The sequence below is a fragment of the Engystomops pustulosus genome, chromosome 1 (genome assembly GCF_040894005.1).
Source record: "Engystomops pustulosus chromosome 1, aEngPut4.maternal, whole genome shotgun sequence".
NCBI classification, from domain to species: Eukaryota; Metazoa; Chordata; class Amphibia; order Anura; family Leptodactylidae; genus Engystomops; species Engystomops pustulosus.
This window is the reverse complement of record NC_092411.1, coordinates 68,097,010-68,120,054: the sequence shown is the minus strand read 5'-3', so window position 1 is coordinate 68,120,054 and position 23,045 is coordinate 68,097,010. Positions and strand designations below refer to the sequence as shown.

The 23,045-nt window shown below is 42.3% G+C and overlaps 1 protein-coding gene across 1 annotated transcript in view; it reads right to left on the bottom strand.

Annotated features, from left to right (window-relative positions):
* Nucleotides 1-5,346: 5,346 nt before the first annotated feature.
* The window catches only part of ANAPC7 (anaphase promoting complex subunit 7), a 31,579-nt gene continuing 13,880 nt past the window's right edge, over nucleotides 5,347-23,045 (bottom strand). The window contains exons 8-11 of the mRNA XM_072143242.1: nucleotides 18,386-18,582; nucleotides 13,942-14,166; nucleotides 12,036-12,186; nucleotides 5,347-6,278 (exon numbers count right to left, since the gene is read on the bottom strand). Of these exons, the coding sequence (XP_071999343.1) occupies nucleotides 6,089-6,278; nucleotides 12,036-12,186; nucleotides 13,942-14,166; nucleotides 18,386-18,582 (763 nt within the window). The 3' untranslated portion in view covers nucleotides 5,347-6,088. The remainder of the gene's footprint in view (nucleotides 6,279-12,035; nucleotides 12,187-13,941; nucleotides 14,167-18,385; nucleotides 18,583-23,045) is intronic.

Sequence of the window (23,045 nt, the reverse complement as noted above, 5' to 3'; positions counted from 1 at the left end):
CTCCACAACATCATCAAGGATTGAAGATTGGTTGCCATGATTGCTGGGAGCCTCCTTTGGCTGCCCATTAACACCATTATTATCACACGGCTCTGATTACTTTGTAATAATAATGGCTCTTGTACCTGCCCGTCCATCACAGAAGCTTTCTATAGAATGACAGCAAGCAGAGATCCAGAAAACTGTGTGGAATTGATACAGAAAGTATATTGGAAAAATGTACAACTTTTCCTTACATAAACTATATCAATTAATTGCCAAAAGTGGAGAACACCTTTAATAACAAACCTAAAGAACCTATTTTGTATGTAAATCAGGGATTGCCTGTACTCATTCATTGAGTACACCACTTCATACACCAACTGAGACAACATTGGGACCCCACAAATACCAGACAAACTTCACAACCATCCATGTCTAAATTGGATAAAACATGCATGTTTACTACCATAGGGACAGTGGGATGAACTGCTGATAAAAACCTTTAACCCCTTAAGGACGCAGGGTTTTCCCACTCATTTCTTGCTATCCACCTTCAAAAATCCATAACTTTTTCATTTTTCCGAGTACAGAGCTGTGTGAAGCTTTGTGCATAACAAATTTTACTTCTCCGTCACAATATTATTCCATGCCGTGAATCAGGAAGCTGGAAAAAAGGTCACGTCACGTTCTTGTGGGCTCAGTTTTTCCAACTTTCACCGTAAGCACCAAATAACACCTCTGCTTTATTCTTTGATTCAGTACGATCGCGGTGATACTAAATTTATTCAGGTTCTATTGTGTTTTAATACATTTTCAAAAATTAAACGAATGTGTACAAAAAAGAAAAAAAAAATTTCGCCATCTTCTGATGCTAATAATGTTTTCATACTATGGTGCACGGAGCTGTGTTAGGTGTCATTTTTTGCTAAATGAGCCAGCGGTGTTATTGCTACCATTTTTTATATGAAGTAAAATAGTGTAAAAGTCGCGTTTCGGACATTTGGGCGGCATTTTCCATTATGGGGGTCACCGCTGCCAATAACAGTTTTTATATTTTGATAGATCAGGTATTTTGGGACGCAACAATACCTATTGTGTCTGTGACTTTTACTGTTTATTACGTTTTATGTCAGTTGTAGGGAAAGGGCGGACTTGAACTTTTATGTTTTTAACATTTTTTAAATAATTTTAAAAACTCTTTTGACTTTTTTTTTTTTTTTTTACAGTTTCTTAGACCCTCTAGGATATATTAACCCTATATGGTCTGATCGTTGCTACCATATACTGCAATACTACTGCATTGCAGTATACCGTATATACTCGAGTATAAGCCGAGACCCCTAATTTTACCACCAAAAACTGGGAAAACCTATTGACTCGAGTATAAGCCGCAGGGTTTTCCCACTCATTTCTTGCTATCCACCTTCAAAAATCCATAACTTTTTCATTTTTCCGAGTACAGAGCTGTGTGAAGCTTTGTGCATAACAAATTTTACTTCTCCGTCACAATATTATTCCATGCCGTGAATCAGGAAGCTGGAAAAAAGGTCACGTCACGTTCTTGTGGGCTCAGTTTTTCCAACTTTCACCGTAAGCACCAAATAACACCTCTGCTTTATTCTTTGATTCAGTACGATCGCGGTGATACTAAATTTATTCAGGTTCTATTGTGTTTTAATACATTTTCAAAAATTAAACGAATGTGTACAAAAAAGAAAAAAAAAATTTCGCCATCTTCTGATGCTAATAATGTTTTCATACTATGGTGCACGGAGCTGTGTTAGGTGTCATTTTTTGCTAAATGAGCCAGCGGTGTTATTGCTACCATTTTTTATATGAAGTAAAATAGTGTAAAAGTCGCGTTTCGGACATTTGGGCGGCATTTTCCATTATGGGGGTCACCGCTGCCAATAACAGTTTTTATATTTTGATAGATCAGGTATTTTGGGACGCAACAATACCTATTGTGTCTGTGACTTTTACTGTTTATTACGTTTTATGTCAGTTGTAGGGAAAGGGCGGACTTGAACTTTTATGTTTTTAACATTTTTTAAATAATTTTAAAAACTCTTTTGACTTTTTTTTTTTTTTTTTACAGTTTCTTAGACCCTCTAGGATATATTAACCCTATATGGTCTGATCGTTGCTACCATATACTGCAATACTACTGCATTGCAGTATACCGTATATACTCGAGTATAAGCCGAGACCCCTAATTTTACCACCAAAAACTGGGAAAACCTATTGACTCGAGTATAAGCCGAGGGTGTAGTATACAGCCTGCCCCCTCATGTATACAGCCTGCCCCTCACATATACAGCCAGCCTGCCCCCATGTATGTTGGGCACATTTAAAAAAATAAACTTAATTCTCACCTTCCGGCGATACTCACCCCCGATCCTCTGCGGTGGCTCTCGATCCCCGGCAGCGTCTTCTGTCTTCTCTTGCTGGCGGAGGAGCGTCCATTCGATCTCCCCGGCGGCGCTCACTATGATGCGGCGGTGTCGCCGCTGATGACGTCACACCGCTGCATCATAGTAAGCGCCGGCGGGGAGATCGCATGGACGCGACTCCGCCGGCAAAAGAAGAAAGAAGACATCCGCAGCCGGGGATCGAAAGCCACCAACGAGGATCGGAAGCCGGCGCCGTGGATCGGGGGTGAGTATCGCCGGAAGGTGAGAACCAAGTTTATTTATTTAATGTGCTGAACTTCGGGAGCCGCCGCCGGGTATCGGGAGCCGCCGCCGGTGGATCCGGGCACCGGAGGGTGAGTATTAAAATTTATTTTTTTAAATTGACTCGTGTATAAGCCGAAGTGAGGTTTTTCAGCACATTTTTTGTGCTGAAAAACTCGGCTTATACACGAGTATATACGGTATGTCATTTCTGCACAATGAGCCACTGGCGAAACCGAAACTGCAGAAACCATGCAGCCTCAGGTCTGCCGAAGACCCAAGGCTGTCATGGCAAATGATCGCCGTCCCCCGATGACGTTCAGGGGAGCGTCAATCAGATCCAAGATGGCGGCACCCACGCACTGCCGTCTCTAACCCCCTTAAGGACGCAGGGTTTTTCACTCAGTTCTCGCTCTCCACCTTCAAAAATCCATAACATTTTCATTTTTCCGTGTACAGAGCTGTGTGAGGGCTTTTTTTGTGCGTAACAAACTTTACATTCCTGTGATATTATTTATTATAACATCCCTTGTACTAGGAAGCAGGAAAAAAATTCCAAATGTGGAAAAATGGAAAAAAAAAACACATGTGCATCACGTTCTTGTAGGCTCAGTTTTTACGACTTTCACTCTGCGCTCCAAATAACACCTCTACTTTATTCTTTGGTTCGGTATGATCACGGTGATACCAAATTCATACAGGTTTTATTGCGTTTTAATAGATTTTTAAAAATTAAATGAATGTGTAGGAAAAAGGAAAAAAAAATGTTGCCATCTTCTGACGCTAATAACTTTTTCATACTTTGGTGCATGGAGCTGTGTGATATGTCATTTTTTGCGAAATGAGCCGACGTTTTCGTTGCTACCATTTTCAGCACTATGCGACATTTTGATATCTTTTCATTACATTTACTACTGTATTGCAGTATATGGAGTTTTTGCACATGATTCAATTACAATGAGCCATTGGCTCATTGTAACGAATCTCCTGAAACCATGCAACCTCGGGTCTAACGAAGACCAAGGCTGTCATGGCAACCGATCGCCGCCCTCCAATGACATTCGGGGGAGCGACGATCATCGGAAACATGGCGGCCACCACGTTTTAAGTGCCGGCGGCAAAGAAGAGGGTAACACCCGCGATCGGTGCAAGCACCGACCGCTGGTGTTAGCAATGGGTCTTTGCTGCAATATGCAGCAAAGCCCATCTCTACATGAAGAGGGCTCAGCCCGTGAGCCCTCTTCATACACACTTTTCATAGCTCTGCGGCGGATATATCCGTTGCAGAGCGTGAAAGGGGTTAAATGGGTCCGGCAGCATCGGAGGAGTTAATAGCCGCGATCGGTGCAAGCGGTGGGGGTTTGCTGCAATATTCAACAACCCCCACCTGTGTATGAAGAGGACTCAGCCCGTGAGCCCTCTTCATACACCACTCACACCTCTGCCGCGTAGAGCTACGGAGCAGAGCGTTAAGGGGTTAATCTATCAATAATATATCTACCAGCATGATAAACCAGGGACACTTACTTATAGAAGAATTTCTAAAACCTTTTAATATAATTAACATTACAGCATTACATACATCCTTCCCAGTTCCATTGGAAGAGCTTTTACAAGGCACATAATGCACGCAATACACTACAACGAGGAAGGAATGGAAGAAAAGCATAACAAAGATAAACATTTCAAGAACAACCTACACGTGTAATCTGTATGCCAGGTATACTAGTCATCAAAATGATGCCCAAAACGGCCAACTCTAAGAGTAGTAGAAGAAGAAATGTCAGAAAGGTCACAGTCCAGGTGTGCAGCACACGGCTGCCATATCTGCCTAATCGGGGGAGGGGTTTGAGGGTTTACCAGGTCATCATAGAAAGGCTGCAGTACTTTTGTTATCCATCGTCCCCTTCCTTCTAAAATCAACTTTTATAATGATGCTAATGAGCCAGAAAGACTCTGTGCTGCAGATTCATAAGCTATGACATTCTGAAGGAGTACTTAAGAAAATGCATGTGGCGGGGGAGACCGAGACGTGCTACTGCTGTGTAAACAGAAGCTTTCTGTAACATGCCCATAGCCCTTCAGGCTCATAAGCATCATGATCATTGATTTTAGATGGAAGGAGGCCATGGATAACAAATAAAAAGATTACCACAGTCACAGTGCCTGGATCTATGAATAAGCGTCCCTGGTTTATCTATGCTTTTCTTTGATGGTCTTTTCTCCTCTATATATCTCAACAGGACCACATCTACAATCTACCAGATTATATTTATGTATTCTATGTATAGCCTTCTAAATGCTATTGTGTCTCTGACTGAGGCCTAGAAACCAAACTCAGTGCTGTACAATAGTCACAACCTGTCATCTGCTCAGTAGCAGATCTCAGACTTTTGTAATCAGTCTGCAAAAGGGCTGCTCTTTTTTGTCCCTTGACAAATAGTGGATGTTGGGAATTTAAGTGATAAGCTGTAATTGTAAGAAAACTTACCAGTACCTGTTTATATTCTCTTTAGTGCCATCATAGTGGAAATGAAGTACTATGCAGTGCTCATTTAGATGTAATGCAAGACGGGGCATCTGCACAAGCCAAGAGAATGGGTTTTGCAATCTGGACAAACTTTTACGTTTCTAAAATTCCTACAGAAATACACTGTAGGGCAGATTTTTAAAAAAAAATAAAAACTCATCACATACAAAGGTGGTCTTTTATTTAATAGAGAAGCAACTATCTGGTATACAACAAATCTGGTATACATTGTATACAATCGCAAAATCCTTGATCTTTTCAATTCCGTTTAAGCCCAATAATACACACACACATGTATTTCATATCGAAATATATTAGGTCTGAGAAGCAAACAAATATTCATTTGCTATGTATATACACACACAAAAAAAACTTTATAAACACATGGCACTGCAAATAAAAAAAAAATTATGAAAACAAGACAAAATACTGATGCTAATATTATTAGACAAATCCTATGTTCTTGGGTGCATGCGTTTTAAAGATGGGACCACAATATGTAAAAGCACAGAATATGCACAGCTGCTATACAGGTTGGAGATCATATGATTATCTACCTACTCATTATGTAAGGATGACAAGAAGCTAAGAGATGCCAAGGCCACAAATCTTATCCAGAAATGAAGGTGCCATCTATTATATAGAAGGTGCATATCTATATATACTACACATAGTTCCTTCTCTTAAGTCGTAAAAACTGCTCAGACTCTCCAACTTACCAAAATATACTTAGAAATTAAATGGATAACCAGACAGAAAACATGGCCAGAAACTCAAATGTACTTGGCATATCACAAAGGTTCTGAAGGTGATCAGTGGCTCCAACAATAACTTGCTTGGACATCAATTCTAGGCCTTGAACAAGGATGAGGAAGGATTGTACACACATCCATGTAGTATCTCACTGCATCCCAAACCACTGCTCTTGATCTGCCCACTGAGCTGCCTCGCTGTCGCTTCCTTCCAGGTCTCCTTCTTCCCCACTACCCTCCATGTCATCCACATCTTCTTCCTGAGTAGCATCTGTAGGGCTCTCTTCCTTCTCCATTTTCTGTATTCCCTCAAGTGACTTTTGATCATTTGGATCCAGGCTAAGAGAAAACAGAACAGTTATCAGTCATGTCCCATGCATAGTGAAATACAGAGGAAATGCAGTATAGCTTGTTACATTACTGGGATTTTGGAGACAACAGCACAGTTTATAAATAGCACCAGATACAAAATCCATGCTCCCCTTCACTAGTGTGCTCTCTAGTATCCTTTCTCATCATTTGGATCCTCAAATCTCTTTATTATTCCTCCTAGAAATATATGAATACATTGAGAACCGAGTGTTACCAATTTGGAATGGGTTCCCAAAACATAGGGCACATAGGGAGAGTTAAAACTACACTGTCCACAATTACAATTGATAGAAAGTGATGGGTGGTCGTCACACAGCACATCCTCAATCACCTCCTGAGATGTCAAGTGGCCTTCAGTACCAAGTAAATCCAGGTATGTCTGCTGCTGGACCCGCTCCCGGCCTCAGTTAAAGAGGTTTTGCACTCAGTTCAGGTAGTGTTCACCTTTAAATACATTGGAATCTGGGTATCTGCTCAGGAAGGGGATTTCATAAGCCTAAACTTTCTTCCACTTACAGAAAGAGCCTCCTCTAAAGTAGACGCATGGTGCGAAGCCCCCCATCAGTTATTGTAAGAGCTAATCTTAAAAAGTGCACATGCCACAACCGCTGTTCTTAACCACTGTATCTAATGGAAACTGGAGACCACGGTAGACCCCTCAGACCGAATATCTACAATGTGCTTTCTGATAACGGTCTAGAGCAAACTTAAAGAAAATCCACCATTTGATTTCATACATTGTCAACCAAACATACCTTGAGAATGATGTAGCTACATTGATTAAGAATTATATCTTGTTTAATCCCTGAACCGAGTGCCTCACCGCTTCTCCTCTTTCATTGCTCAGGAGAAAGACATAATCACTGACAGGCAGAAGTAATCAATGACTGCCGCATCCGCCACCTGCTGTGTATGAGTGATCTAGCGCAGGTTGATTAGTCTTGTCTAGACAATGCAGACAGCTGGTGTGATGTTTTTATGTACTGCAAGAAGCATGCAAACCAGCTTTTCCAAGGTCCTGAATGTCATAATTGTTTCAGCAAAACCACTCATGTCAGGGATTAAACAAGATATGTTCCTGCATCAGTGTGGCTACAGCATTCTCAAGGTATGTTTGCGTCATAATGCATCAAATTAAGTGTATGTTGAGTGTGGAGGATTGTAATAGGTTTACTCTTTTATGGTGTAATCCCTATCTAGGAGAAATGCAAATGGCAGACTTTGGTAGATGGGAGGCAGCTGGTGTTCACACCGTAGCACCGCTCCTTTACAACATTCTGCTCAAGTCCTTTGAGCAACTACAAGCATGACCTGGTGGCCTATGGGGACACAAAAGGCTATGTACTATGTCCTCCCAAATCAGGTGTACTGTAAGGGTTCCTACCCCGTATATGATACCAGAAAATTCCAGGCACACATAAAATTCTTAGGAGTTTTATTATTGTTTCTGGTTTATTATTGTTAATTGTCAAACACAAATACCGCTTATGGGAAGGAAGAAAATATGCCAGAAATCCAGATATCAGGTTTGTCTTGAATCAAGAGATATACAAGATGCACGTCTGTGCCGCATGGATTGCGCTCTATGAGTACGTGGTACAGTGGCACATCACCAATAGGGATCCAGAATAAAGCCCTAAGCATTGCTCCGATTCAATCTTTACTCTGTTACCGTAACTCTCTACTAGCTGATCTTCCACTTACTAAATTTTCTGCTTTTCAATCCCTATTTAAAGTAGCAGCCGGGTTGCACGAGGATTATCACTTTGCTTCAAAAACAAACATTTTTTTAATATTATCAGTGTATGCAAAACTTAACTTTAAGAATGCTTAGAAAAACTAAGGAGGAAACTGACACATACAAAAAAAACCCCACTATAACAGTACATAGCATCTCACAGCCAAGAAATGATAGGTAACCAATAGACAGCTTGGTACAAAATGTGGGATAATATTTGTATAAAATTCTGCAGGAATTTGTAAGGACACTTCCATTGTACACAAGGGATACCCTTGATTTGCTTAAAAGACTGGAGGGACTCTTTATCAATGCTGAGTATTTTCTGTCCAGTATTGATGTGGAGGCACTGTACTCCTCCATCCCGCATGGCCTTAATGGTGTATCATACCTTTTACAATCTAGAGGTGTCCAATAACGTGCCCACAATCGCCTCATCATCCACCCCTTGGACTTCTCCCTTTAGCACAACTTTCTCTATGACAGAATATTGTACCATCAGCTCAGGCGCGGCTATGGGTTGGCCCCGTGTGCCAACCTATGGCAATTTGCTCCTGGGCTGGTGGGAACAGACTTGAGTGTTTGGTAGTCCGAAGGATGGAAATATGGCAGGGATTGAGATGTGGGATTGGTATATTGATGACATCTTTGTCATCTGGAGTAAGTCCAGAGATGAATTCACTGATTTTTTTGGACTCTCTGAACAATAAAAAAAATTGGGCTGCGCTTCATGTCTGAACTTCCTTTTTTGGATGTGTTAATAAAAAAAAAAAAAAAGCATGATGGGCACATTGGACACCACAGTATATAGAGAAAACCTACAGCAACCAATGTGCTGTTATGGTGGGAAAGTAATCTTTATTATGGAATTACGGAAAGGTATACCTAAAGGCCAATACCTGAGACTAAGACAGAACTGCTCGGATGTGATGGAATTTGGAAAACAGGAGAATGACCTGCTTTGAAGGTTCAGGGACAAAGGGTTCTGAGTGCATTCAAGAGTGATCGCCAAACACTATTACATTGCAACCAGAGTAATTCCCCTTATGAGTTATAAAGGTTGTAATCATTCTGATCAACCCTTTTCCTTCTGACAATTCCTAATGACTCATCCCGAATTAGAGAGGAATTGGAGAGAAACTGGTTTACTTTGATAATGGATACGGATATCGATGATGCATTAGGACCCCTATCCAACATCATCTACAAGAGAGGACGATCACTGAGGGACCGTCTAGACCAGTGATGGCAAACCTTTTAGAGACCGGGTGCCCAAACTACAACCAAAACCCACTTTTTTCCCATCAAGTGCCAACATGACAATTTAAACAGTAACATTTTGCTCCCTGTTCTTCCACAACATTCAATTGAATTGGCCCCTTGAGGACACCAATACAGTTGAAAGCAGGAGGGCAAGGGACCTCCAAAGATAATCCAGCCCTGTTCACACCTTCTCACTCAAGCATCTCAAGTTGTCTGGGACTGCAGAAAGATTTGGTACCTATCTGGTAAACTCTGTTTTGGGGAGGCAGCCTGGGTGCCCACAGAAAGGGCTCCAAGTGCCACCTCTGGCACCCGTGCCATAGGTTCGCCATCACTGGTCTAGACCATAGCCATTTTTCTAAGCCTCTTACCACTACCTGGTTACATCATGACATCAAGAGGAGTTACCGATGTAGCGGGAGTGCTGCTTGTTCAGCAATGTTGGTGGAAAAACGATTTACCAATGTTATGGGGAGAACCTATGAAATCCGCTCTTTTATCAACTGCCGCTCCTCTGAGGGGTTTCCCCGATACCTGTTCCCATCCTCTATTGCAGAAATCTACTCTACAGGCTGGCAAGATTGTTCCAATTGATTACCCATCATTTCTTGGCTGTAAGATGCCATGTATTGTTAGGGTGTTTTTTGTCCGTGTCAGTTATTTCTTTTTTCTTAGGAATGGTTAAAAAACATAAAAAGTTTTATATATTTTCATTCACTCCTTGCAATTTATGGTGAAAATGTTATTCCAGACCATCTGCTGATGGTGTAACCACACATTTCCTTTGACTCTTGAACAAGGATTATGCAAAACCATTGGATTCCTTGGAACTAAATAACTATCGTTCCCAGAAAAGAGATGCAATACCCTTCACAAAGCAATGTTTTTTTTAATCAAACCAGCCTCATAATATACCATTGTATGTATTCTGTATACATGGTACACGGTATACATTCTATGCTTTATATATGCCATTGATATATTTCTTCAATACAAATTTATACACAAGAAGATAAAAAAAAGCTTAAAAAAGGCCAATAATGCTTAAAAATCTCAGATTTACATTTTGTGTACTTTGTACATTTTTAGTCACTTCTTTAGGAGATGAAATGACAAGTGCTAATTGTTCTGCTGCAGAGGGCTATGCAATGCACATGCTCCACACTTTGCTGCAGGATGGTGCATTACAGCAACACATTAAATGTGAGCTTTACATAGAGCAGCCCATTCCCTGCACAGCCCAGAGCTATACCAGGTCACCTCTACACAGTGTAAGCATCATATTTACCACCTAAATGGCTCCTCATCACCTTGCCACATAAATCCATACATTAAGAATAGCACTTATAGCCAAAAAATAACAACTAAATAAAAAAAGCCTCTTTACAGCAGTTCTTCAAGCGCCACTGGATATGAACCATTAATTATCCTGGTAAGGAATATGCCATTTACTTTTTAACCCCAACTTGACTTGCATGGCTTCCTTCTCAGAATAAGCCTAGCCCATATAGTATCTCAGGAAGGCTAACTGATGGAACATCTCATATACAATTCCCACGGACACTGTTCAAATGTTAAATCATCAAAATTATGTAGATATTCTTAAATTATTTTACTGTTAAAGCCCCTTAACGTCCAGGCCCTTTGTTTTTGCACTTCCATTTTTCACTCCCCACCTTCAAAAATCTTTAAACTTCTTTATTTTTCCATGTAAACAGCTGTGTAACAAATTGCACTTCATAGTGATGGCATTTAATATTCCCTGTCCTGTTCTAGGAAGCAGGAAAAAAATCCATGCGCAGTGATAATAGTCAACAAACGCATTTAAAACATTTTCTTGAAGGCTTGGTTTTTCCGGCTTTCACTGTGTGCACCAAATGACACGTCTTCTATATTCTTTGGGTCGGTACAATCATGGGGGATACTAGATTTTAACAGCCTTTTTAATGTTTTCATAGCAAACTTCAAATTGTAATAGTACACATTGGTAAAGGGTTAAAGAACACTAGAATGTTAACCTGCTTATTTAATTAAGCCCGGTTCACAGGATCTTTGTAAATAATTTAATAACACCATTTTTAGGCAAAATGTCCGGTACATTCATGTTTAAGGAAATCTACCATCAAAATGAAGCATGATAACATAAACCATGGGTGCTTACTCATAGATCCAGGCACCATGACACTGGTAATCATTTTATATTTGTTATCCATGGCCTCCTTCTTTCTAAAATCAACGTTTAAAATTATGCGAATGAGCCTGAAGGGCTCTTGGGGGGGGGGGGGTACCAGAACCCCTCTGTGCTGCAGCTCTCTCTGCTGCACTGTGCAGAGCACTCCCTCAATCCAGGTGCTAAACCTCCTCCTCTGCCTTGAGATTACAATGGGCAGAGGGAAAGGGAGTTCTGAGGAAGCAGAGTGAGGCAGTGTTAGAGTCTGTGATGCCAGAGCCCAGGGGGGCAAGAAGTTTATCAGTGTCACAGTGCCTGGATCAATGAGTAATTGTGCCAGGTTCGTCATGCTTGATTTTGATGGAAGATTTCCTTTAAAAACGGAATAAATCGGTAACCTGTAGATACTAAAGGTGATCTTACCCTGCGGAATAACATAAAAAAGCCTTACTCAAAAAGAACCTGCCTACAGATGGAATAAATACCTCCACCTATAGATATATTGTAATAAAATATGGAACTAGTAGAACAATCAATGTCAAAAGACAAGTACCTAAGAGCGATGCTGTACTGGTCCATAGCCTCCTGGAATTCGTTCACAGCCACTAGGAAATCGCCCAGCATACGATGCAGAACACAGTCACTTTGATTTGCTAGGGTACCTCTGAGAAGGGATATGCCTTCTTCATACTTCTGTTCTCTGCCTGCAAGAAAAAAAAAAAACTGTAAAAATAAGGGAAAAAATTACGGGCGCTTAAGTTTTAAAAGATACCTTTTTTGTGAGGAAGTTTTTTGAAGAAATGAAAGTGGAATATGGACTGTTGCATAAGGAGTTTGTTTCATTTCCTCCAGTTGATACACAAAATCAGATATAGTGCACTGAATATTGTTGGGGAAATTAATCATACAAAAAGGACTTTTCTACATTCAGAAAAACACAGGCGTAAGGGGAAAATACGTGATAATAGAAGAGCACTGTAGAGAAGATTACAAAGGGAAAATGGTAAACTGGTGTAGTGTAATGGGTGTAGCAAGATGTATAGGGAGCAGTGGATGATCCATAGTTTAGGCTAGCCCAGTACCTTATAGTAAATAGACTATGCTATACTTCAAAAGTACTAGCAAAGATGTACAGGATAGGAGCCCACTGTGCCAGAAATGGCGTCTTAGAGAGGGGACCTGCTCCATATGTTGCGGAAATGTAAATTGATCCAGGTTTTCTGACAAGACTAATAAGTGTCTTAAAGAGAACCAGTCTGGCAAATTAACCCCCCAAACTAAATATATTTTCATAAACCGCCATTAGAAAGCATTGCCTCTATCCCTTCATTGTCCCTCTACACGCCTATAAACTTAAGCAATGAGGTCCTAAAGCTGTATGCAAATGACCTGTGAGATGTCGAGTTGTCACCCCCCCCAGAGCTTGACTGACAGCCTGTATAATGATGTGAGGTATAATGGTGTAATGGCTCCTCCATGTGCTTCCTGGTGTTGGCGCCCCCTGCAGCCTGTGTGTGTGTGTGTGTGTGTGTGTGTGTGTGTGTGTGTGTGTGTGTGTGTGTGTGTGTGTATAGGAGAAATACAACAGTTCCAGGCAGCCATGTTATAGCAGAACATGTCAGGTACTTGTGTAGCTGATGTCTGTGTCTCTCACATGTGTATTAGGAGGATCCAGCATGTCAGCAGATAATGCTGACACAGACATGAGCAGGGGAGGAGAGGGGAGGGGTAACAGGGGTGACATCACTGCCTCTGAGCATGTGACCAGCCTCATTTACATAATAAAGAAAAGATGATTTTACAATGATTAATGTATGAATTGCCTAGGTAAAGGCTGTGATGGATCCTTGTGAGCTGCTCCAACAGGTAGAAGTGACAGAAATAGTGACCCGTTGACAGTTATCCTCTAAGCAATCAGGTCCTAAAACTGTATGCAAATGACATGGGAGATCTCCAATGAAATCATATACAGCTGTCCAGCTTATTCATGAGTGGGAGGTACAACCACCCCCCCCCCCCCCCCAGAGTTCACTGACAGCCTGTATAAGGATGTGACACTCCTGGTGCTGGCTCCTCTCTTTACTTCCTGGTGCTGACGGCCACACCACGGCAGCCTGTGTGTGTATGAGATACACCTATACACATGACTGACAGCCTGTATAATGATGTGACACTCCTGGTGCTGGCTCCTCTATGTGCTTCCTGGTGCTGGTGCCCCCTGCAGCCTGTGTGTATGAGATACTCCTATGCACATGACTGACTGCCTGTATAAGGATGTGACACTCCTAGTGCTGGCTCCTCTATGTGCTTCCTGGTGGACACACCACTGCAGCCTGTGTGTACGTATGAAAGATACTCGAGGATGCAGCTGGTTGATACCTTCACATGGATGTTTGCTTTAATATATTCTGAGTTATTGGTATTCCTTACATGACTGGTGGTCTGACCTAAATACTTACTGAGTAGTTCAGCTTTCTTTACCACAGCCTTAATGTAATCTGGCCTTTGTAAAAGTGCTTTGTCTAGAAGTGTTTTTGCCTTTTCTTGAGTAACGGGTTCTTCCAAGCACACTGTTGCCAGTAGAGTTAGTGTCTGCGCATTGGCTCCAAGAGTTTTATAAACATTATTGGCCATGACCATCGCTTCCCGGACACTATTAGATGCCAGATAACATTCAATAAGCCCTGGTAAGAGAAGAACAAAGAGTCTCTGTCAGATGAAAATTTACTTGGTAGCAACCCGACTTAAGAAATGGTTAAGGCAACAGAGCCAGGTCTCCAGGTTACATGCCAAGCTGAAATCAAAAGAAAAAAAATTATACAGTACAGACCAGCAGTGCAGAAGACAGTAAACACCGGATACTCTTACTGCATGCAGAACAGTCAGCAGACTTAAGGAATTACATCCTGAGTTACAAAAAAAAAAAATTCAAGTGAAAAAGCTGAAACGTTTGTAAAGCAATTCAGTGATGTTATACTGAGTGCAAGATATCATATAGAAGTGGAGATGTGCGATTTATAGGTTTATAGGGCCTGAAAAAGGATTCCTTTCTTATACTGAAGAGGTAGCAAGTCCCCCTTGCTTCGCAAAAATTTGAGCAATTCTAGTAGAAGTAAGAAACTAAAGTGCTGAAGCCATAGATTTCATCTAACGGAGACAGTCAGAGCATTTGCATTACAGGCGGTCCCCTACTTAAAAACACCAACTCACAGACGACCCCTAGTTACAAACGGACCTCTGGATATTGGTCATTTATACCAGTACTTTAGTCCTGGGCTACAATTATCTGACGTAAAAGATATCAAAGATGTCTGCAATTAAGATTTATTGTTAATCCTGGTTCACTGACAACCCAAAAGTTTTAAAATGCAATTATCATATTTGGGGTAACAATTAGAAAATTCAACTTAAGAACAAACCTACAGAACCCATCTTGTACGTAACCCAGGGACTGCCTGCGATAACACAACCATACATCCTCATAGACTGTTCCTCTTGCAAGCAGGGCCCTCACTCCTATTGTCCCATATGACTGTTTGTACTCTGTAATGTAGTATTATATTTGTGTATGTCCCCTATGATTTGTGAAGCGCTTCGGAATTTGATGGCTCTAAAGTTTATTATTATTATATACACACTGCTCTGAAAGCAAAGGGGCAGGGATACTATACAAACCCAGGGTAAGATACACTCACCGGCCACTTTATTAGGTACACCTGTCCAACTGCTGGTTAACACTTAATTTCTAATCAGCCAATCACATGGCAGCAACTCAGTGCATTTAGGCATGTAGACATGGTCAAGACAATCTCCTGCAGTTCAAACAGAGCATCAGTATGGGGAAGAAAGGTGATTTGAGTGCCTTTGAACGTGGCATGGTTGTTGGTGCCAGAAGGGCTGGTCTGAGTATTTCAGAAACTGCTGATCTACTGGGATTTTCACGCACAACCATCTCTAGGGTTTACAGAGAATAGTCCGAAAAAGAAAAGAAAACATCCAGTGAGCGGCAGTTCTGTGGGCGGAAAGGCCTTGTTGATGCCAGAGGAGAATGGGCAGACTGGTTCGAGCTGATAGAAAGGCAACAGTGACTCAAATCGCCACCCGTTACAACCAAGGTAGGCAGAAGAGCATCTCTGAACGCACAGTACGTCGAACTTTGAGGCAGATGGGCTACAGCAGCAGAAGACCACACCGGGTGCCACTCCTTTCAGCTAAGAACAGGAAACTGAGGCTACAATTTGCACAAGCTCATCGAAATTGGACAGTAGAAGATTGGAAAAACGTTGCCTGGTCTGATGAGTCTCGATTTCTGCTGCGACATTCGGATGGTAGGGTCAGAATTTGGCGTCAACAACATGAAAGCATGGATCCATCCCGCCTTGTATCAACGGTTCAGGCTGGTGGTGGTGGTGTCATGGTGTGGGGAATATTTTCTTTGCACTCTTTGGGCCCCTTGGTACCAATTGAGCATTGTTGCAACGCCACAGCCTACCTGAGTATTGTTGCTGACCATGTCCATCCCTTTATGACCACAATGTACCCAACATCTGATGGCTACTTTCAGCAGGATAATGCACCATGTCATAAAGCTGGAATCATCTCAGACTGGTTTCTTGAACATGACAATGAGTTCAGTGTACTCAAATGGCCTCCACAGTCACCAGATCTCAATCCAATAGAGCATCTTTGGGATGTGGTGGAACGGGAGATTTGCATCATGGATGTGATGCCATCATGTCAATATGGACCAAAATCTCTGAGGAATGCTTCCAGCTCCTTGTTGAATCTATGCCATGAAGAATTGAGGCAGTTCTAAAGGCAAAAGGGGGTCCAACCCGTTACTAGCATGGTGTACCTAATAAAGTGGCCGGTGAGTGTATATCTACATGCCTTACACCAGGGGTGGTAAACTGCTGGCATGGGTGTCAAAAGGTAGCACTCAGCCTTCTCTGTGGGAACCAAGGACACAAAACAAGAGTTCACCGGACAGTACTCTGGTAGGACGGTGGACAGAGCTGGATTACCATCAGAGCTGGTTCTCCAGACCCTGCGATTCTTCCTGTTCAGAGTGTACCCGGAGAGAAGCTACAAACATTATCCAAATTTCTTATCCTTCTTTCACTGGTAATGACATCCTCAGGATGCCAATACGATATCAAGTGGGGGTAGAGCAGTGCCAAGTTGGCACTTTTCAATAAATAAGTTGGTCTGTTGTGGTCTCTAGTTTAGGCGCCCCGGTCTCTAAAAGGTCACCATCCATGCCCTTTACTACTGGATGTTCCTGGCCACTTCACATTGTGGGATAAAGAATAACAACCTCCCTTATTTATGACGGTAGTAAGAGCAGTCTGTAGCTGGGTAGTTACTGAATCTAGTGTTCATTGTGTGTAAAACCCAACTAGATATACAAGTTGTACTCATTCATCTGGCATATTGTAGGTACATAGAAGAAAACATCAACACTGCCTCCCAGTGGTAGACAAGTGCATAAGCATCTTTGCTTACTTGACCGTTTATTATTGTTTCATATGAATTTGTATGTTCTTAAGATGTTCGTGAGGTTACTTTTAATCCATTGCCCATAGAACTCATCTCTATACCAATTCCTTCTGGTGCGTGTGGCTCCTGTAAAGCAAATCTCTGAATTCTGGCTTAGCAGCAGTTCAGACATTTTTGCGATGGCATTCAGCAAATGGAATTTTTAATTTGACATTCACATAAAGCTGAAAAAATGGGGAAAAAAAAAACTGAATGCTGTGCAAGCAGATTTTTCAGCTGAATCACCAGAAAACCTGCAGAATAAAATTAGCATGCATGGCAGCTTAGGCAAGATGGCTGCATACAGAAAATTGGATTGGATTCAGAAATAAAATTGAACCAATTATAATTTACACAATAATAAAAACCTGAGTGAAGTTGGCCCCCCCACCTTGTTCAAATCAAACAATATTGGTGTCAAACATTTGTGCTACGTTTGTGCCGTAAAAATTTTCGTTTGTGCCGCTATCGTTTTTAAGATTTTAATGAAAGTTTCCAGAGGTCATCAGAGGTCAACCAGCCCCCCCCCACATTGCCCAAACCAAACAAAGCTGGTGCCAATCAATTCTGCTACGCTTGTGCTGGTTTGTGCTGCTCAATTTTTGTTTGTGCTGCTTTTGTTTTGAATATGTGAACAAAAAATGAAAGGTCAAAAGTTCAAGCAGCCCCCCCACATTAACCAAATCGAACAAAACTGGCAAACGTCAGTGCTACGTTTGTGCAGCAAAACTTTTCGTTGTGCCGCTATCATTTTTAATATATTCATACTTTTTTCCAGAGGTCATCAGAGTTCATTTCTTCCAAAGTACAATGTGTTTGCTTGCTCCCCCTGGTGATCAAACCAGGGAAGTGTCACTAGGTTTGTTTTTTACCAGTTCATCCTAAACACCTGAACATACCTTAAAAATGATAGCAGCACAAATGAATTTTTTTGCTGCACAAACCAGCACAAACGTAGCACTAACGTTTGACACCAGTTTTGTTTGATTCGGTTAATGTGTGTGTGTGTGGGGGGGGGGGCTAGTTGAACTTTAATTTTTTGTTCATTTATTCAAAACAAAAGCAGCACAAACAAAAAATTGAGCAGCACAAAACAGCACAAAGGTAGCAGAATTGTCCGGCACCAGTTTGGTTTGGGCAATGTGGGGGGGCTGGTTGACCTCTGATGACCTCTGGAAACTTTCATGAATATCTTAAAAACGATAGCGGCACAAACAAAAATTTCTGCTGCACAAACCAGCACAAACATAGCACAAACATTTGACACCAATTTTGTTTGATTTGGACAAGGTGGGGGGGCCAACTTCATTCCGTTGCTGAACAGCCAGCCTCCAAGTCTAAATATACTATCTCAGTGTTTTGTACCTTCACAGCAATCCAAACGACAGGGTGCCAGGCGGATTGCTTCGCGAAAGTGAATGATGGCCTCTTGCACTCTCCCCATACTTCTCAAAGCTGCCCCTTTCAATAACAAGGCTTGAACACTGTTGCTGTTGAGTTGGATTGCTTTGGCTCCCAAATACAAAGCTCTGGAATGTCTCTTTGTGTAGAAGCTATGACATCTGTAAAAAAAAACAAAAAAAAAAAAACAATTGGTCAATAGTCCTCCTTTCTCAAAATGATTGCTCCAGATGCAGGGATATGTCATGGTTAAGGAATATTACCATATTTATCACTACTAAAAGATAAATGCAGGAAGTGAGAGGGCATAAAAACCTAAAACTTACTAGACTGCTTACTAGAATATTTACTCACCATAATATGGACTTGTGCAGATTTCAATCAGTTAGTCGATGACCGACAGACTAAATGGGGGGGGGGGGGGGGGACATTTATCATGAGACAGGCACCTTGCAACTACTTAAAGTCTGCCTGTTTCTCCTTTGGAAACCAGATTTGTCATTGATCACTATCATTTTAATAAATCTAGCAGCAATGCTTTACAGAGCTTTTATTATTTTTTGTGACTTATAAACTAAGACTTTTTTTTTTTTTTTTTTTTAATCCAGCCGAGCACTAAGTGACAGAATGAACAATTTGTCTGTTGCTCTTATGTTTATTTGGTGCAAAACACTTACTTATTTTTGGGATCAGGAGGTCGCAAGAACCATGATGCAACATGTGGTAAAAGTATGAAATATGTATTAAGTAGTTGAATCCCGTCAACTTCTAACTCTTAATTAAATTCACATTTAGTCATAGCCACCCATAAATTCACCCTTTGTACTGAAAATGTTAATTAGATGCTAGATGTTAAAAGGGTTGTCCACTTTCAGCAAATAATTTATGTGCTTTATGTAAAGTAATACAAATTTCCAATGTACTTTCTGTATCAACGTTTTCAAGATCTCTGCTTGCTGTCCTTCTATAGAAAACATCCATGTTCACTTCCACTGGATAGAAATCTGTCCATGGTCATGTGACGGACCCGCAGGTGCACAAGCCGTTATATCACACGGCTCTGATTATTCTGATGTTAACGGCTCATGCACCTGTGTGTTTCTTTCATGCCAGAATATGAAACCAAAAGCAATGGAAAGTCATATTTATCAAATGGCTTGGACAAAATCTTTAGTTATGAGATCCCCCTAACACAGGGGTCAGGAACCTTTTTGGCTGAGAGAGCCATGATCGCCACATATTTTAAAATGTTATTCCATAAGAGCCGTACAATATACACATGCCCCCCAGTAAATAGGGTGTCACAGGTGCCCCTGCGATCTACTTCTCGGATCGCAGACACTGCTGTGCCCCTCTCAGTGGCAGCGCCCCTTTCTGAGTTCACTCATCTCTCCACGTTCCTGCTTCCGTCTCGTCGATTGCCTCTACCCACTTCCCGGGTTCCTATAAAGATCGCCGGCAGCTCCCAGCATTTCCCGCCGGATCTTAGTGCTTCACGCCTATGAGGAAGCTTTCCAAAATGTTTCCTTCCCAAGTGTTGACCCCCCGTTGTGACCCTAGACCTGTTCCAGATTCTGCTCCTTCGCTGCCAGCCCTGACCTCTTGCTCCGTCCCCAACCTTTCATCGTTGCTGCCTGCCTTGATCTTCTGCCTGTTCCTGACCACGAGACTGCCTAGTGATCCTGTACCTTGATCTTGGCTGCCACCGTGGACAGGTCGCTCCTGTGGAGTACCATGCTTCAGCAAGACCATCCTGATTTGCGCCGGGCTCTGGTGAAGACCAGGTGCCACTTGGATTCCGGTCCCAGGTGTCTGCTTATATCATAGTCCGCGGTGGTCCAGGGGTTCACTAGTCCAAATCCAGACACCCACCACATGCCTCCCAGTAGATAGGTATTCCCTGCACATGCCCCCCAGTACATAGGTAGCTACAGAACACACTCCCCAGTAAGTAGGTAGCCACAGCCATGCCCTCATTTAAATAGGTAGCCCCAGCACATGCTTCCCAGTATATAGGTAGCCCCAGCACATGCTTCCCAGTATATAGGTAGCCCCAGCACATGCCCCCCAGTATATAGGTAGCCCCAGCACATGCTTCCCAGTATATAGGTAGCCCCAGCACATGCCCCCCAGTATATAGGTAGCCCCAGCACATGCCCCCCAGTATATAGGTAGCCCCAGTACATACCCCCCAGTATACAGGTAGCCACAGCACACGCTCCCCAGTAGATAGTTAATCACAGCAACAACAAAAAAATGAATATAAACTTACCAGCGCTCCCTCCAGCCAGCTCCTCATCGCTCCCATGCTCTTCTCTTTGACCCAGGCCTAGGCGATGGCGGCGATGGCTCCTGGGTCATACAAAGGACGTAGGCAGCGGTAACATCGCTGCCTGTGTCCAGTGATCAGTCTGAGACACAGCAGCAGCCATCACTATTTATTAAAGATCTGAGAGCCAGATGCAGCCAACAAAAGAGCCACATCTGGCTCCCGAGCCATAGGTTCCCTACCCCTGCCCTAACAGAATAGGGTCAGGGAGGCTAGCCCCCATCATCCTTTCAAATCTTAAATAGGTGGATCTCACTAAATCACCTATTTTTGGACATTTCTTGTCTGATATAGGATGAAAGGCAACAAAGTGCCCAGTGGATTTGAGGTAATGGCGCAATTGTTTCACCCTCATAACCAGAGTTACAGCGTTTAATCAGAACTCGGCTAAAAGAAATGTGTGTAGCTGAGGGGTGCTGTGTATTTCATTAGCACCCGTTTTAAGTATCGTTTATAAATGATGGGACTATGCTAATAGCTACACTCACCGGCCACTTTATTAGGTACACCATGCTAGTAACGGGTTGGACCCCCTTTTGCCTTCAGAACAGCCTCAATTCTTCGTGGCATAAAGTCAACAAGGTGCTGGAAGCATTCCTCAGAGATTTTGGTCCATATTGACATGATGGCATCACACAGTTGCCGCAGATTTGTCGGCTGCACATCCATGATGCGAATCTCCCGTTCCACCACATCCCAAAGATGCTCTATTGGATTGAGATCTGGTGACGGTGGAGGCCATTTGAGTACAATGAACTCATTGTCATGTTCAAGAAACCAGTCTGAGATGATTCCAGCTTTATGACATGGCGCATTATCCTGCTGAAAGTAGCCATCAGATGTTGGGTACATTGTGGTCATAAAGGGATGGAAATGGTCAGCAACACTACTCAGGTAGGCTGTGGCGTTGCAACGATGCTCAATTGGTACCAATTGGCCCAAAGAGTGCCAAGAAAATATTCCCCACACCATGACACCACCAGCCTGAACCGTTGATACAAGGCAGGATGGATCCATGCTTTCATGTTGTTGACGCCAAATTCTGACCCTACCATCCGAATGTCGCAGCAGAAATCGAGACTCATCAGACCAGGCAACGTTTTTCCAATCTTGTACTGTCCAATTTCGATGAGCTTGTGCAAATTGTAGCCTCAGTTTCCTGTTCTTAGCTGAAAGGTGTGGCACCCGGTGTGGTCTTCTGCTGCTGTAGCCCATCTGCCTCAAAGTTCGACGTACTGTGCGTTCAGAGATGCTCTTCTGCCTACCTTGGTTGTAACGGGTGGTGATTTGAGTCACTGTTGCCTTTCTATCAGCTCGAACCAGTCTGCCCATTCTCCTCTGACCTCTGGCATCAACAAGGCATTTCCGCCCACGGAACTGCCGCTCACTGAATGTTTTTTCTTTTTCAGACCATTCTCTGTAAACTCTAGAGATGGTTGTGCGTGAAAATCCCAGTAGATCAGCAGTTTCTGAAATACTCAGACCAGCCCTTCTGGCACCAACAACCATGCCACGTTCAAAGGCACTCAAATCACCTTTCTTCCCCATACTGATGTTCGGTTTGAACTGCAGGAGATTGTCTTGACCACGTGTACATGCCTAAATGCACTAAGTTGCTGCCATGTGATTGGCTGATTAGAAATTAAGTGTTAACGAGCAGTTGGACAGGTGTACCTAATAAAGTGGCCGGTGAGTGTAGGTCAGTCATCTTGAGACTCCAAATACCACGTGGACGGCTGCCCAAAAGAATTCCTAGCCGAGGTCTCACAGTGCGGATATCTGCTACTATTCATTGGTTAGGCTATTTAGTTTTTATTCCCTATTTATTTTAGCGATTTGTGTATGTATCGTATGTATATTGTTTTGTAACCTTTTTATCTGACAGTTGTATGTTTTTATGTGTGCACTGTACTTTAGTATATTACATCATGACGTCACTCGAGAGTGGGAGTTCATCACACAACTTCTTTTGCGACTTGGAAGCCACAGTGCTAAATCTTTCATATTTTTACACTGTTTAGTCTAAGCTTTCACATAGTCTAAATCTTAGACAAAAAGGTATTAAAATCTATAGCACTAGTTTTTAGCAAGAGGAGTGAGAGACCTGCTTATGACAAAGTTGTCTGTAATCTTAAAGGGGATGTCCAGGTATACCAACTTTTTATATATGACGGGGGAGGGGAGCAAGCAGCTGCCAGACACCTCTGGTAGCAGCTTATCTCCTGTTCGGAGAAAAGATCAGGCATCCTTTATTAATGGAGTTGTTTTTATTGTTATCTCCTGCTGCTCGGACCT